Source organism: Chiloscyllium plagiosum, chromosome 14, assembly GCF_004010195.1.
Source record: "Chiloscyllium plagiosum isolate BGI_BamShark_2017 chromosome 14, ASM401019v2, whole genome shotgun sequence".
NCBI lineage: Eukaryota > Metazoa > Chordata > Chondrichthyes > Orectolobiformes > Hemiscylliidae > Chiloscyllium > Chiloscyllium plagiosum.
The window spans coordinates 43600184-43617907 of record NC_057723.1 but is presented as its reverse complement, the minus strand read 5'-3'; the positions used below and the strand labels follow the sequence as shown (position 1 = coordinate 43617907).

General features: G+C 37.9%; 1 protein-coding gene across 6 annotated transcripts in view; it reads right to left on the bottom strand.

Moving 5' to 3' along the window:
- LOC122556682 (glutamate receptor ionotropic, delta-2-like) overlaps positions 1 to 17724 on the bottom strand; it is a 538289-nt gene that overhangs the window by 201511 nt on the left and 319054 nt on the right. For all 6 annotated transcript variants that reach the window (XM_043703714.1, XM_043703716.1, XM_043703715.1 and 3 more), the window contains one exon: positions 14421 to 14474. In XM_043703714.1, coding sequence (XP_043559649.1) covers positions 14421 to 14474 — 54 coding nt within the window. The remainder of the gene's footprint in view (positions 1 to 14420; positions 14475 to 17724) is intronic.

The following is a 17724-nucleotide window of genomic DNA, read 5'->3' as shown; positions in this document are numbered from 1 at the left end:
CAAATCCAAGTGGCTGGAGGAGTCTGCCTGTCAGTTCCATGATGTACTTTATATAAAGTAGAGTGTTAGTATGTTGGGTCATGATATGTCCTTGTCACATTGTTTGTCAGATAGACATCTGTGGATGAAGTTGCGGTGATATCGTTCATGGTAAAGACTTTGTCGAGGTGTTCTTCTCTTTGCAGGTTGGAAGTGTTGCAGAGTGTTGTAACCCGTTTGAACAGGATTCTAATGCAGCTTCTCTTGAGTGTGTTTGGATGGTTGCTGTTATAATTCAACTATCCTTAGTATCTATATACACAGAAGGCAAGGACCACAAATTCAACTGGGACACACAACCATGGTAGGACAAGCCAAACTGAGGACAGCAAAAGAATTCCTAAAAGCTCGGTTCTCTTCCACAGACTCCATCCATAAACACATTGACCGAGACCCAATTTACCGACAACTGCAACGAACAGCCTGAACTGCCAATTGGAAGCAGTGGGAATGAAACAAAATAAATTCCATCCAACACAGTCCAGCAGCTCTTCGCAGGAGGCTCCGCAGCACTGAGGGTGTCACCTAGAAAGGGGGCAAAACGTCTGCAAACCAAATTCCCAGCTTGGCGAACATACCCACAACAACTGCATACTGCTGATCTTGTACAAGCAAATTCCTCCATAATTCACAGAGAGAATAAATATAAGATCACACATTACAGCAACAGATTGTGAACTGTGTAGCCATTGGGTAAAACAATACTTCAACTGTTGACTTCTGCAAAAGATTTCAATACTTTGTTTGTGAATTTCAGCACCGCATTGAAATTTAATCTTGAGATTATTATTTTTATCGAAATTAAAGGTCCCAGTATGAAGGTAGTTTCATAATGGAGTTGATTAAAACCTATATGAAATCATATTTTTCTTTCACATAGACCAAAATACAGTTGTAATTCATCATTATATAAGAGTATCAAGATATATGACCCGTTCCAAATTCTCCTTGAGAAGGTGCTGGCAAACCATCTTGACTTGCTGAAGTTTGTGTGTTGTTGGTACATCCATGGTGCTGATAGGGAAGGAGCTCCAGGATTTTAACCCAGTGATGGCAAAAGAATGGTGATATAATTCCAACTCAAGACGGTGTGTGCCGTGCAGGAGAACATGTTCCTAATGCCCTTATTCTTCTGAGAAAGTTAAGGTGGCAGGTTTGGAAGCTGCTCTGAAAGAAACCTTCGGCATTTGCTGAATACACCTTGTAGATGTTACACATTGCAACACAGTGTTCAAATTGGTATAAGGAGTGAATAATGCAAATGTGGGGGTGAAGGTGGTAGTGGGTGCAATCAAGTGGGCTTGATTTGGAACCGTCTTGAGTTGGAACTATATCACCATTCTTTTGCCATCACTGGGTTAAAATCCTGGAGCTCCTTCCCTATCAGCACCATGGATGTACCAACAACACACAAACTTCAGCAAGTCAAGATGGTTTGCCAGCACCTTCTCAAGGAGAATTTGGAACGGGTCATATATCTTGATACTCTTATATAATGATGAATTACAACTGTATTTTGGTCTATGTGAAAGAAAAATATGATTTATGTTGAATGGTGTCATGCTTCTTGAATATTACTGAAGCTCAAGATTATTATTTTTATCAAAATTAAAGGTCCCAGTTAGCAAGTAAACTCATGTTAGCAAGTAAAGTGTGCTCTGTCATAACATTGAGTTGTTCATTTTCAGATGGTGGTCAGACTGTGGGAATTCAGACATGTGTCACCGAATAGCGAAATCTCAGTTTCTGTCCTGTTCTTGCAGCCACAGTATTTATATAACAGATTCAGATGAGTTTTTCATCAATGGTGACTACTGGAATATTGATAATTAAGGATTTCAATGATTATTGCAGTTAGGTGTGAAGGAGAGATTGTTGGAGTCATTCTTATTGGAGATGATAATTATTCTTGCGAATGCTACTTGCTACTTATTAGCCAACCTGGAATGTTGTCCAGGTTTGCTGCATATTGATGAGGACTGATAGTATATCTGAGAAGTTGTGAATTATACAAATGTCAGCAAACATCTTCACCTCTGAGGTCTGAAGGTGGTTCCATTCAAGGTACTATGCTGAGGAACTTCTGCAGTGATGCTTGACATTTAATAATAAAAATCATTTGTTTTTGTTTTCAGTATGACCCTAACCATGGAAAGCGATTGCCGTCTGATTTGCAGTGATTTTAATTTTATTAGGGTTCCTTGGTGTCACATCAAGTAAAATATTGCTTGATGTCAAGGTCATTCGCTCACCTCTGGAATTTAGCTATCCTGTTTAAATTTCATCCAAGACTGCAATGAGGTCATTATCCTCATCTGTCCATCAATTTATAACCAACTAATTGATCTGGTGGAATGAAAACTTGACTTCAGTGAGAGATCATTGCTCTGTACGGGTCGTTAACATTGCCTTATAGTTTGCTAAAAATTAGGAGTAGATGGATTGGATCTCTTCTGTCTTTTGGGCACAGGATATATTGGGAGATTTTCCACATTTTTAGAATGATGCGAGTGTGTGACAATGTTGGAATGGCATGGGTGAAGGTATAGCTAGGTCTGCAGCACAGCACTGTTGTGTTCAATACTGCAGTTTGGATTTTTTTCAAGGCCAATAATCTTTTGAATATCCAAAGTACTAAGCCATTTCTTGATGTCTTACAGAGTTACCTGAATTGGCTGTGAACTGATATTCGTGATGGTGGGGCCCTCAAGAGGAGGCTGAAATGAATCAAACAGTCTGTACTTCTGGTTGAAGATGGTTGCAAATGCTTCACCCTTGCTTTTATGGACTGATGTGCTCAGCTGGACCATCTTTGATGAATGGGATGTTCATGGAGATGAAACTTTAGCTGTTCAGTTGTTCATTTGTAAGATTGCAGAGCCATGATCTAATCTGTTGGTTGTGGGATCATTTAACTCTGTCTAGTATATGGCTTTCCCTTTTAGCATGTATGCCATTTCTGCTGTAGCTTTTCTAGGTTGGCACCTCTGTTAGATATGGCTGATGCTGCTCCTCGCAAGATCTTCTACAATTACTGTACATCATTATTTACTCATTAAGAAATCCCCAAAAACATAACAATGCTTAATTCTATTTAATTAATTCCTCTGATGAACATTAACTTATGTCCAGCAGCTAATTTATACAATTTAAAAGCAGCAACAAATATGGAGTAAACATTGGTAGGAGAACAAATAGTTATTTTATAAATCTCACACTATCATGAGGCAATGAGAAAAACAGATTTTAAAAGCATGCTAGATTACACTTATTATACTCCAATGTAAATTCTGAGGCTATATATAAAACAGTGCACCCAAAAGCCAATTTGACAACATTTCAAGAATTGTGCTACTTTTTTTAATGACACTATTTAGCAGTGACAGCAATAAGTATAAACGTTCACAACTGTGTTAATTAAGTTCTCAAAAAATCCCGGCTCCACTTTCCACAATATTTATCTAGTTAAAATAAGATTAAACTGCAAATGCAATTGTTTTTAGCGTCCACAGCAGTGAAGCTCGGTTTGAAAATGACCATGTTAATTTCTGTACATTGTCCCACAGTAATGCCACAGTGACCTAAGTCATGCTGATCTCAGGGTCTTCACAAGCAATCATGTTCTTGCCAAAGATTGTCTGGGGAGTCCTCTCACAATTAGCATTTCAAGTATTGGAGGATGGATTTACTCACCACAAGTGTCTAGAAATAATAGTAAATTGTATTTTATCTATGAAAATACTATGATCTAATTTATCAGCAAATTTCAAATCAGTGATTGTAAGGCTCTTGTAGCACTCTAGTCTCTCCACCTCTGGGTCAGAAGATCTGCGGTTGAAACCCACATGTTCTTGAGGTGTGTCATACCACATCCAAACAGATTTGAATATATCTGCATTGTGAGTTTTGGAGGGGGGGGGGGTGATTTAACAAATCTGATTTTAAAATTATCTGACAGGCTGGAATGGCATAGAGGACAGACTTATAGGACTATGTGAAAAAGGGTGGGAGGAGACTTGTGAGAAGCAGAATCATTGGCACAAACCAGTTGGACAAAAGGACCTATTTCTATGCTACAAGTTCAATGTAATTTTGCTCTGGTTGACATTCTGTTTCATTGGGTCAACTGTAAAATAGGAACTCCTCCTTCTGCTTCCTTCTTGCTGGGAGGACAAGGTTTAAAGTAGGGTGCAAGAGTAACTGGAGTTTTAAGAATCATATAAGCATTGGGCATATGGAGGAACACCTCAATTGTGCTCAGTATGCTCAACAGATGACAGGCATATCACACACAAGATTACCAAATCACCCAGGAAAATTCACTCTCGTCTGAGTAGGGGTTGGGAAAAATCATAGAATAGAATCCGTACAATGTGAAAACAGGCCCTTCGGCCCAACAGGTCCACACAGACTTTCCACAGAGAAACCCACCCAGGTCCCCCTACTCTATGTTTAGCCCTGACTAATGCACCTAACTCACACTGCCCTGAACACATGGGCAATTTAGCACAGCTAATTCACCTAACCTGCACATCTTTGAACTGTGGGAGGAAACCGGAGCACCCAGAGGAAGACCACACAGACATGGGGAGAACATGCAAACTCCACACAGACAGTTGCCCGAGGCTGGAATCAAACCCAGGTCCCTGGAGCTGTGAGGTAGCTGTGCTAACCACTGAGCCACCGTGCTACCCCTAAAAAGGAGCAAGAAAGGAGGATAGGTAATAATGGAAGGTGATAGAGGGTATGGGAAGTTGGGCAGGGGATCTACAAAGTGGTCAGTGGGACACATGAGAGCTACAAGGCAGGGTAGGAACGTAGTGATAATGTCACTACATTGGTACCCAAGAGCCCAGACTGAGGGTTGCAGGATTCATAGGGAAGCTAACATTCACAACTAATTTTGTTTAATAATAATCAGACAATTAAAATATGTTCATTGATAAATCTAATATTTTATTTATTCTGCGTAACAGTAGCTAATGCAGATCTTGACACTAACATCATGTGACTCTGCTTAGATTCAGTTAACAAATATATGCTGCTTGGGATTGCAATCGAAGTCTAATGTTTAGACCCATAGCTGTAAGGATGAGAGCTCTGATAAGTTTCAGGTCCAGACTATAACCGGGTGTTGTATGATTTTTAATTTTAAAGTTGTATAAGATAGACATTGTATATTCCTCTGCTTGTTAGCCCCTATCAAGGAATCATAACCACTACGGTGTCCTTGTACTAGCATATTAGAAGAATAACAATTGACTAAATGTGACCTTTGTATCAGAGTTAAACTTGTAATAGTTTATGTTTGTAATTGTATAATCCTTTCGACTTTAACATATCTTGTATTACAATTTGTAGACATTAGTACACTCTGTATTAGTTTTGTCTTAAAAGTATAAAGTGTAACATAAAATATTTCTAAGCATTCAACCACAGGAAGAATAAGTACTAACAAATAAGTGTCTGATTTAATGGGAACATCATGAATTAAGTGAAGATTGAGATATGAACTCAAAGATATCTATCTGTGGGTCCTGTGGGTCTCTCTGTGCTATTTCTTTTCACAAAGGTAAAGAAGATTTCAAACTCAGGGATAATTGACAACTTAAGGAACCAGTCAGGAGACTATGCAGCACAGTGGCTCAGTGGTTAGTACTCCTGTTTCACAGCATTTGGGAACTGGGATTGATTCCAGCCTTGGGTGACTGTTTTGCAAAGGTTGCACACTCTCCCTGTATCTGAGTGGGTTTCCATTGGGTGCTCTGGTTTCCTCCCACAGTCCAAAGATGTGCAGGTCAGGTGGATTGGCCTGGTTAAATATGGGGTTACTTGAATAGAGTTGTGTCTAGGTGGAATCCTCTTCGGTAGGCCTGTGCATACCCAATAAGCCAAATGGCCTCTCTCTGCACTGTCAGGATTCTACCAAATACTGGGAATAGAAATCTGTCAATGCCATCATCCTTAAAATTATGATCAAGTATCCCTTAAACCAACTAGCACTATGTCTTGCCTGTCATACACCAGTAGGTTTTGGCTTGGACAAGTTAATATGCAACAGCTTTCAGTGACCATAGCGTGCATGAGAGATTTGAAGGTATCCTGCTTCCAGCTGGGTGTGGAACACACAAGGCATTAGGACATGACAGAGACATGAGACAAGTTTCTTGAGTTACTACACTAGACTTTCTCCTTTTGCCTTTTTGGTTGAAGTATCAAATGACCAAATTAATATTGGAATTTGAGTTTACATTATATAATCACTTAATAGAGACATACAAGATAATCAGAGGGTTAGATAGAGTGGACAGGGAGAGCCTTTTTCCAAGTATGGGGATGGCAAACACAAGGGGACACAACTTTAAAATGAGGGGAGATATGTATAAAACAGATGTCAGAGGTAGTTTCTTTACTCAGAGAGGAGTAAGGGTATGGAATGCTTTGCCTGCAACGGTAGTAGATTCGCCAAGTTTAAGTGCATTTAAGTCGTCAATTGGACAGGCATATGGGTGTACATGGAATAGTGTAAGTGGGATGGGCTTCAGATTAGTATGACAGGATGGCGCAACATTGAGGGCCGAAGGGCCTGTACTGCGCTGTAATGTTCTATGTTCTAAAACCACTCAAACTATATGCTATGGGGGGGCACTTGTTCAAACATCACCACAGCAGCTGGTGGAATTTTAATTCAATAAAATCAGTCTTTACATGGAATACACTGCTTCCACTGTGCATTGATGATGAAGGGAGTGAATGTTGAAGGTGCTACTTTGTGTGCTAATCAAGTGGGCTGCATCTATGGTACCAAGCTACTGGAGTGTTATTGGAGCTGCACTTACTCAACCAAGTGGACAGTACTCCATCACATGCCTGGCTTGTGTCTGTACATGGTGGACAGGTTTTGAAGCGTGAAGAAGTATGTTACGTGCTGTAGAATTTAGAAACTCTGACTTACTATGTAGCCTAAGAAGGCTTGAAATCACAGAGTTAACTTGACATGAAAGTACAGTCTCTAGCTTAAGGCTGCAATTGTTCTATCAGTACTCTGTAGGAAAGTGCAGTGGGCACTACTGTAATCAGCTCTAAAAAGGCAGTAGAAGGAATAGTAACTGCTTGATAAAAACTTTCCAGCATTGTGAATATGATATAAAAATACAGATAAAAATGAGATTAAGATTGTCACCATACCAATTAGGAGGGGGATGGCTTTTTTCACTATCAGTTACTTTGGGGACAAAAAATTGTTGTTATATCTATTGCCTTATGAAAATTTAAATACAGTTTTGTCTATGAAATTAATCTTTCCTTGTGTTTTGTGGCTTGAAGCCGAGACTTTATAATTAGTGTGGATATTGATGAATTCTTCTTATTTTGCTTCTGTGTGATTCCAATTACCTTATATGTAAACTCGAATAGAAGCTAATGTTACTGTAATGGAAAATTAAGCAATTTTACATTTACTGTGAAATTTGAAAGAGAATGCTTTTCTAAAATTTAATGCTGTGCTGAGCTTTGTAAACAATACTTTGATGAAGTTTGCAACCAGTTTGTCTCTGTTTGAACATTGTAACATTCAACTTGACCTTGCGACAGCTGAATTCAGCAAAAGCTGAAGAACTGTTATGTCCAAGGCCAGGGGATGAGAGAATAACAACTTGAGTTTTCCCAGTTTTTGCCCTTGAGCGTGAGATAAGAAATAGTATAAGATGAGTATCTGAATTATGCTCTGGGACCCCTTACATTGAGGCATCTGGCTGAATGTATTGGGTCAAATTCTGCAGAATTTTATTAAAGCTCCTTTCTTTGCTCTTGCTAACAGTTGAGTCGAATCGATTTAATTTCCACGACAGTAAACTTGGGGGCTTCTCCGGGATCATTTGTATTACCACACTGGACACCGTGAGGCGCCCATCTCCGCCAACCCGGATTCAGGGATCTGAACCCGACTCCCTTTCGATCGGCTGAGGGCAAGGGAGGCCATCGCCCGTCCCTTCGGAATGGCAGTCGCCTATCTCTTAGACTGACCCATGTGACTGACTAATAAAAGACTTGACTGAAGTTTAAAAACTGCCCCCCAAAACCAAAAAATGTCCCAAAAATAACAAACGCTAAGAGCTTTCAAACAGAAAGAAAAATTTTTGTGCCCTGAATTCCAACCATTAATACTCACTTTATTGCATTCAACCAAAGAATTTATTGATTGATTATCACCTAAGGCAGTGTCTCCTATAAGTTGCTACCCCATTTTGAGGCTTGTAAATTACTATTTGGTAATTTATAGTAAATTACCATAGACCTCTCGTAGGGTTGAGGAGAGGGGAGTGAAGGACATTGAGGAAGCAGTAGGAGGGTGAAGGTCCATGTGAGCTGGTAGAGTAGTGTCAGTTATTGCAATCGTGGAACTGGTGGTCACAAGATTTCAGCTCAGAATCCGACTTGGGGTCATGATCACCATCTTAGGAAATTCTAACCTCAGGTATCACTGCTCTTAATAGACTACTGTGCATCTGAAAAGAATGATGGCTTTCTCCTGTATTGCGTATCTTACATGGTGTATAAGAAAGTATATTATTTTAACAATACCAGTAAGCCAGAGAAACACACCTGCACATCTGAAGCAAAATGTTGCATATATGTTTCCTCTCCCATGCTGTTATTGTCTTATAGTAAAATGCTGCTGGTTTGCAATTAGCATGAAAGTACGTTAAGTGTTGACATAGTCATAACTGCATCTCTCGGAAAATCAGTGAATTACTCTCTCAAAAGCTCTTAGCGTGGTTGAGTGGGTGGGAATTGGGTTGGATCCATTGGCCCTGGTTGGGTCTAGCATGGGTCAAGTCCAAGGAAGGAGAGAGCGGAACTCAACGTGGGTCCAGATGAAAGAAGAAACTAAGTATGGATGTTCTAGTTAGGACTGGGGGAGAGAAGAGGTTAGGTGGATCTGAAGGAGAATAAGATCTCGAGAGAGGCTTGGGTTAGGAGAATCAGGGCTAGTGGTTCGGGTTGAGAAGGGGGTAGGTGGAGTGTAGCTGGTTGTCGCAAGGCAAAGGCAGGGTGTCATTCCTTTATTCCATTTGAAATAACTAATTGGTGAGATTGATTGAACCAAACATCTCAAATGGAAAATTTTTGAAAATTCTTTCATAGAAAAGAGACAGACATATAACCCTCTTCATTGTGGAGATGAGTGTTACAGTGTTATTTGCAACAATGCCTTCAGATCTAACAAGGCGCATCACATTTGTGCAGCATCTTATGTGGGTCGGCATTCTGAACCATGCTTCATTCACATACACATCAGCTGCTCATGGATTAAATGATGTGGGTTTCAAAATTGTGAGTAACCTTACTGATCATTTTTGCAGGGCCTTTGTCAGTGCTGATTGATAACAAACGAAAGTGGAGTTTGATTCATATTTAGTTACTTTAATAGGCAGTAACAGATTTGATTCAGTATCAAAGGTCCCAGGTGAGTGATGTGGCAGAGTTCCAGGGCTCATGTCATTTGAAGCTCTGAATTACCTTTCAATTTGTTACACATTGAATTTAATAACAAATGCAATGATATACATTTTTTTTTTCAGTCATCAGATCCAATTCTCAGTCAATAGACTGCCTCTCCAATGGAACACCTTATGAATTATTGGCCTGCCTCATTCATTTTTAAAAGGAATTGCCATGCTTTCTGATTCCACTTGGAAATAAAAAAAAATCAACTTATTTAAGCTAGCATGAATCATTTTATTTACAATAGTTCTTGCTATCAATTTTTCCTCCTATGTTTTATCCGTGGAGATTTTGTTCTGCAAGGAATTGTGCAAGAAGAGCTAGGATTCTCCAAAGCATTATTGGAAGAGCAGACGAGCTTTTGTGAGCTCTGACAGTGAATGGTAGCAGGTTATTTGATAACAGAGATCCATAGCTGGTCTCAATGCTGTTGTGACTTAAATTTAGAGACCTGCACACTTCCAAAAGAATCTCTTCATGGCAAGAATGAGCACAAACCCAGTCAGGATTTGTCAAAAAAAACAAGTACTTGAAATCTCTGAACAATTTAAAGGGCTACACAAATACACTTACACACACTTACACTCTTCCATACACACTGTCGTTCATTATGAACTGGCTCTTATGACCCAGATGATGTGCACTAAAAGTAAACTAAATTTCCAATCATTACAAAAAGAACTCTTGTGGATAGTTCTAATATTTATTATTTTTTTATGAACTTGGTGAACTTCAATCAAATATGTGATTTTCTTTTGTACTTGGTCCTTTCAGGTTTAGGTTGGCAAAATAATCTGCTGTTCAGAGGATGTTCCTATAAATTCTGCAAGATATGCTATATAGGCATAACAATGTCCATGGCTGAAGAAAATAGGTTCAGGTCCCATTTTTGGCATTAAATGGGCTCCACTAAGATAAAATCATCTTTAACTTTGTTCAGCATAGAGATATAGGTAAGGGTTAAAATAAATTTGGGATGCAGCTGGAACCCTCATTTGCCAGCATGGGCACCTTACAAAAGAATTTGGCAGTTATTGTTTGTATTCCAGTAATTACCTGGTCACTGGACTTTGAACACCCATTTCATTTTAATATTTATTTGATGAGTATACTAATGTTATATACCAACTCATGCTGAACTCATGGCACACTGAATGCGTAATTTCTATGAGCTACTGGTTGATGAACAGTTAATTCTAAATGCATGCTTAAGCCATATGTCTGAGCAGTTTGAGTCAAATCAAACTCACACTGTAGTACAAATTGGTAGTGTAAATAGTAGAAATGAAGTAGGACAGATGTCAAAATATGTTTAGTAGTCGAAATCAAAGGATATATTTTGAAAAATATACATCCATGGACTATGGAGCTATAACAAACTGAGGGTAATGGTTATTAAATCCAGCAAATACTTATACAGGAAAAAAGTTAAAGACAGGCTGTTTGGGTATTGTGGATATCTGGTTCATGGGTCCATGTCCAAATGAAATAACATGATCACACATGATGGTACTACTAGAATACAACAACACCCCTGGCATCAGAAGATAAAAAGTGATAGAGAGAATCTGGCACACAGGTATACAGATGAAATAGGAAACAATGGGAAGACATCCCAAGTCTATTATAGCCACTAATATTTAGGAAGGAAGAACTACCTTAAAGAAGAACTACAAAATAGATTTGTCTTGTTCTGTTATGTATGAATGATCTGATAACCATTATGTTAAATGCCTCCTCATCAAAAATATTCAAAAATTTTATCAAAGTACAATCAGACACTGAAACATGGGAATGAAAGAAGCTGAGATCATATTTGGTCAAAGTGAACTTCTTCAAGGAGGCAAATAGCTGGAGAATCAGAGGTTTAGTTGGTACTCTGGTACTCTGGGGTTTAAAGACTGGATGAGTATAAGTAAAAAAATTAATATTTGAGCAAAGGGAGAAAAGTACACACACACACACACACACACACACACACACACACACACACACACACACACACACACACACACACACACACACACACACACACACACACCAGACCCCCAGTATCCTAGGATGATCATCTTCAGCTGTGTCAATGACCTATCTCCCATCATAAGATCAGAAGCAGAGAAGTGCTTGCCGATCATTCCACCCACAGTGTTCAGCACCTTTTGCAACTCCTCAGACTCTGAAACATCTATGTTCATCTGCAGCAAAGTCTAGACATTATTTAAAGTTTAACTGATTAGGGGCAATTAGTATTAAACCAGAAAAGTGTCAGACAATGATCATCTCCAAGTGGGAATCTAACTTTCTTCCTTTAACATTCAACTGCATCAACTATACGTCAAATCCTAGGAATTACCACTGAGCAGAAACCTAACTGGGACTAGCTATACAGTGTATAAATATGTATAACATATAGTGTCATTATCTTCAGAATTTGGATTTTTTTAAAAAGGCAGTTGGATTTTGCTTATTGCTGTGAATGTTTTTTTTTTCAATAACTTCACCAAATCATTCTGGAACAGTGACCCAAGTCCAGAAATGTGCAAAACTTGTTCTGTTATGGAAAGAGGTTTTGAATTTATGACAATCAGTATAAAAATTAACAGCATTAACTTTGTCTTCAGTTCAGTTGAGAAAACAGCAGTTGCATTCAGGAACAAGTTTTTGTTTCTCTCCGAGCAGGGGTTCATGGAAGCCAGTTATTTTGGCAAAACTATCTTGTTTGTGCAGCCTCCTGACCAAGGTAGTTGGATAGAAATTTGCAAGTTATTGTTAACAGACTCAGGAAATTGTAAGATTGTCTTCACTGGCCATGGGAAAGAATCTCGAAGGAGTCAGTTATGTACAAAGTTGAAATAGAGGTTGACTTTCTTTAACTTTAATCTCTGTGATGGACAGTGTTGGAAAATATGTTGAAATTTTGTTTTGATATTTGTGTTGAGCTCTTAACTACTTCGTAAAAGTAGACAGATTTTAGTTAGTCCATTTTCTTTCTTTTGTGTAATAAACCTGTGTTCTGTTAAAGAACATTTGAGTGCCCACCCACCACATTTTGTTAAATATGGTCTATCATGCTGGGTTTTATTCTGGGACCTGATTTGTCCAGTAGTAACATAAGTTGGGATCAAATCAATATAACTACTATGACTACAAGAACAGGTCTGGGACTATGAATTCTGCCAAGAGTAACTCAACCTCATGTTTCCCCAAAATCTATTCGCCAATACAAGGTACAAATAAGGAATGTGACTACTCTCCACTTCTCTAGTTAAGCGCAGCCTTCACAACACTCAGAAACTTAACAACAATCCAGGAAAAAAGTATAACTTAATTGGTACTACAAATATCTGTTTTAACATTGAATCTATCGATTATGGAAGCACATTGGCAGCAGTAAAATACACAACAGTAACTTGCCAAGGTTCCTGTAAGAACAACTTCCAAATGTACCACCTAGAAGAACTATGGCAACAGGGATTTGAGAATACTATCTCCTGCAAGTAAGCAACCTCCTGCCCCCACCTCAAGGACTGTGTCATCATCTTGGAATTCTATCCTATACAGTACAATGTGTACACCTGTACCAGAGAAACTCCAGTGATAATCAATAGAAATAATCAATAAATGCTAGCCTAGCCTGTGACATCCACAAACTATGAATTAAAAAAAACTCACTGTGAAGCAACACATTGTTGTTGTTATGGTGGTGGATTATGAGATGTTTGATAGCTTGATGAGGTGGGATATTTTATAATGAGATGCCTAATCTTGCTCACTTGCTTTCCCGATTGCTGGACTTTTCCTCTCCCCAACCCTGCAACCAAATCTTATTTTCATATAATAATAAAAATGTGAAATTAACATGGGTAGATCTAAGGAACTGGGGAAACTTGAGAGAAGCATTTTTCTGGTGAACATGGAAAAATGGGTGATCAATTTTTGCAATAAAGATCTTCAAAAGCTCCTTGCATTTGTTGTCAGCTTTATATCACTTCAGCCGTATTTCAGGTGAAAACCTGATCCATTTTGTCTAGCCATCGAACATACATTTATCAACTCTGTTTACTAATGCCCATGACTTGATTACTACATTTTACAATTACATTTGAGCTGTAAAGTACTTTTACACATCATACAAATTTCAACAATTCTTTCATTATTGCCACACTATGAAGCTTGATTCTACCTGAGGACAGAAGATTAAGTTTTGACCTAATTGAGGTGTTTAAAAGACAGAATAATTCAATTCTGCCATCAAAAAAAAACTATAATCTCTGATCCTAAACAGGGGCAACAATCTTAAAATGAAACCTAGACCATTCAAAAAATGAAATCGAGAAGTATGTTAAATAAGTTGGAGCAAACATTAAAGATCCAGCATTTTCTTCCCCAGAAAGCAGTGGATGTGGTATCATTTGAAAGTTTTAAGAATTCACTGATAGACTTTCTTTCAATAAGGATATTTGGAGAAACACACCAAAGGTGGATTGACCAGAGCTGAATGAATGGCACAACAAGCCCGAGGGTCTAAAACTTAGGCAATTTCTGTACATAAATATGAACAAATGAAGATAGCATAGTGCCAAGCTCATACATTTCCTGCATAATCAGCAATAGTTTTGAATTTGTGTGCCATTCTATGATTTAATTAAATGGTTGAAGTTCAATGGTATTTAAAAATAGTAAAGACAACCTCATACAATGCATACCATAATAAATCCATAAAAGCATAAATCTGTAAGACTCCCCAATCTTTCTACAATCCTGTTTTTATGAAGCAGTTTCTAGTCAGACAGGTTACCAGCATGTAGTATAATGAGAAATATTTGGCAAATTTCTATGGCATAGTACATCTTGATCCACTTGATTTCAATTACCTCATTGATGAAGATCCAGTGACTGTCAACAGCTGCCAAATTAGTGTCAACTGCCTGTGAAGGGGAAGCAATAATTCACAGGTTATATGATTTTCCCACAGTGATCTTACAATACATCATCAGGTTTATATGTTTGATTGAATAAATCTTCACATTAAAACTAATCAACAGAGAATTATTTTTGAATATTAAATAAATTCACAACTGTTAGCCTGTGGAAGTCTCAGTTACCCAAAATCAGCAAAAGAAATTTTTTACATTCCAACTGTAGTTCCTAAAATACCAACCACTGTTGTTTTATATATAAATGTAGCTAAGTTATAAGATTTATTGTTTATGATTTTAGTATACCAATAATATCATTTGTATCATTTTGCTCAAATTAATTTAAGTTCATTAAACATACATCTGTGAAAGATCAAAATATGCTTCGAAGATAATTTGATGTAGTTTTATGTTTTCAAAAAAAAGGTTTTCTGAAATATTTACTGAATAATAAGCCACAAATTCCAGCAATCAGTATTAACTGTACAAGAAAACACAAAATTCAACTAATTTATGGGAAAGACCTCCCTTTATGGGAATGTCTAGGACCAGAGACCCAGAAGGCTTTGTACACTTAAACAAAGCTGAGAAGGAATTTCTTCTCTCAGAGGACAGTGAGTTTTTGGAATTCTTTACTGCAGAGGCTGTTGAGGCTGGGCAATTAAGTATATTCAAGGCTGAGATCGGCAAATTTTTAAGCAGTAAAGGAATCAAGAGTTATCGGGAAAGTGGAGTTGAGGCTCATCAATTCAGTCATTATCACATGGAATGTCAGAGCAGAGTCAATGGGCTAAATGGCTACTTCTGTTCCTATGTCTTACAGTCTTATTCTGACAGACCAAACCAATCAAAGTATCCCACTAAACATAAGCACCTCTCCATCTATATGACATTATGGACATACAGCTAATCAAGTCCATCAGGAATGAAAGAGGTTTGTATGGCACATATTTGCTTATGGCTCAAAAAAAACAATCCACTTTCGGCAAATTTTTGCCATAAGTGCCACGTATGAAATGGTTATCAAGTATTGGTTTTGAGGGTTATTGTTTTTAATGTGATGCCTGTTGCTAGGCCACTGTAGAAAATGATTGTCATAATAATAAGCCTGCCCACAGATTCAGTGACCATTTCCCTTGAGTGCTTCTCAGGTCCAAACTTTGCAATTCACTGTTCTTCTGGTTTTGGCCGCCTCACCCTACTGAAAATGTCAATTATTTATTCATTTTCCAACCTACAAACATGCACATGCCCCAGTACCAAAGTTAATGGTGCTTAATGAGGTTTGCCTTTGAGAGGATTGCTGCATCCTTCATTTTGTTTTTTCATGAGATACCCATAATATGCCACAAACAGCAAAGATACAAGATTTTTTTATAGAATGCCTACAATGTGGAAACAGGCCCTTCAGCCCAAATCCACACCAACCCTCCAAAATGTAATCCACCAGACCAATTCCCATACCCTGTTACTCTAACTTTATCCCAGACTAATGCACCTAACCTACACATCCCTGAACACTGGGGGCAACACAGCATGGCCAATCTACCTAACCTGTGTGGAGGAAACCCACGCAGACACAGGGAGAATGTACAATCTCCACAAATACTGTTGCCCAAGGCTGGAATCAAAGTGGGTCCCTGGCACTGTTAGGCAGCAGTGCGAACCACTGAGCCACCCTATCACCCCTAAAGTACCCACCATTGTCATTTCATATATAAACTTAGCTAAGTTATAAGATTTATTGTTTATGATTTTAGTATACTAATAATTGGTGCATCTTTGTGGCTCAAATTAATTTAAGCTCATTAAACATGCATCTGTGAATGATCAAAATATGCTTCTAAGATAATTTGAGTTGCTTTATGTTTTGAAAAAATGTTGTTGAGCTTTATTTCATAGCTATAAGTTGTTTATGTTTCACAGCAATACAACAAGATGCTGAGAATTAAGGTTCACACATTTTTCAAGACACATTTTAAAAAAAAATCTATATTGGAGCTAATAGCACTTTACTCTGTTGGCCTGATTTATCATTTAGAACCGATTTGCACCAGACCCCAATTCTGCCGACTAAATGCAGTATGCATTGCATTAAGAGAACTGCAAAAGAAGAAATGGGTTTCATGACAGATGAAGAAAGTATTCTTTTGAAAAATTAAAATTACTCTTTTAATTAATAATTGATCTTTATCTTAATTTTACATCTTCATCATCTGTGATCACAATTATAAAGAGAATCAACTGGGGAGCACGTTGGAAGATCTGTCTAACTTAGGTTAACATTAATTGTCATCTGGGAAGCACAAGTCATCATGTGTGGTAATAGTGTATTGATTTTAATTGATTAGCTCTGCTGTTAAAATTGTGGATAGGGACACTTTATATGAATATTAAATTTGCCAAGCTTCTATTTCGCAGTGTGGTTTCATGCGAGCTATCCTTTAGATAGAAAACACATTGAAACCATGGAAACATTGACATATTAGCACAGCAAGCGAAAGAGCCATAAAAAAAACACTTTCTATATATATAGCAGTACTTAATGATAAATAATTGATCTTCTGTGGTGTTGCTACAGACTGAAGTAATAAAAAAAAGTTTTAATTGGTTTTCACTTGTGTTCACAGTTTGCAATAGTTACCTATTCTGATTGGGAATGCTTATATGGAAACCTATTGTAGAGGTCACAGATGGTGATTTGGATAGCTGCAAAGGCTGGTGTATGAACAGCAAGAGCTACTAAAACATTCCACTTTGACATTTACTCTTTCTTTCTCTCTGTATAATTTTATCACTGGATTGGAGGAAAATTAGTCTGTGCCCATGTCTGGTGTCAAATCTGCAATATCCTTGTATTATTTATTCTTCAGTTCTGCACACCTCTTCCATCATGGATAGATTGAGTCTTTTCTATCTTGTAAAAGTCATGCAGGTTGCTCTTATAGACATATTCAAAATGATCAAAGATTTTGATTAAATAGATTAAAAAAAGAATGTTTCCTCTTGTGCAAAAGAACATACATTGTGGGTGTCACTAAATCATAAGGACTGCAGCAGTTCAAGAAGACAGCTCACTACCACTTTCTCCAGGGGAACTAGGGTAGAGATGCTCACAAATGCTGATCTAGCCAGTAATGCCAACTTCCTTTAAAGAAATTGAAAGAAACACCTAGACTCCATCAGCATAAGTTAGTGACCAGAAAATCCAAAACAGAATTCACAAGAAACTTCATCTGAAGAGTGATAAGACTGTGCA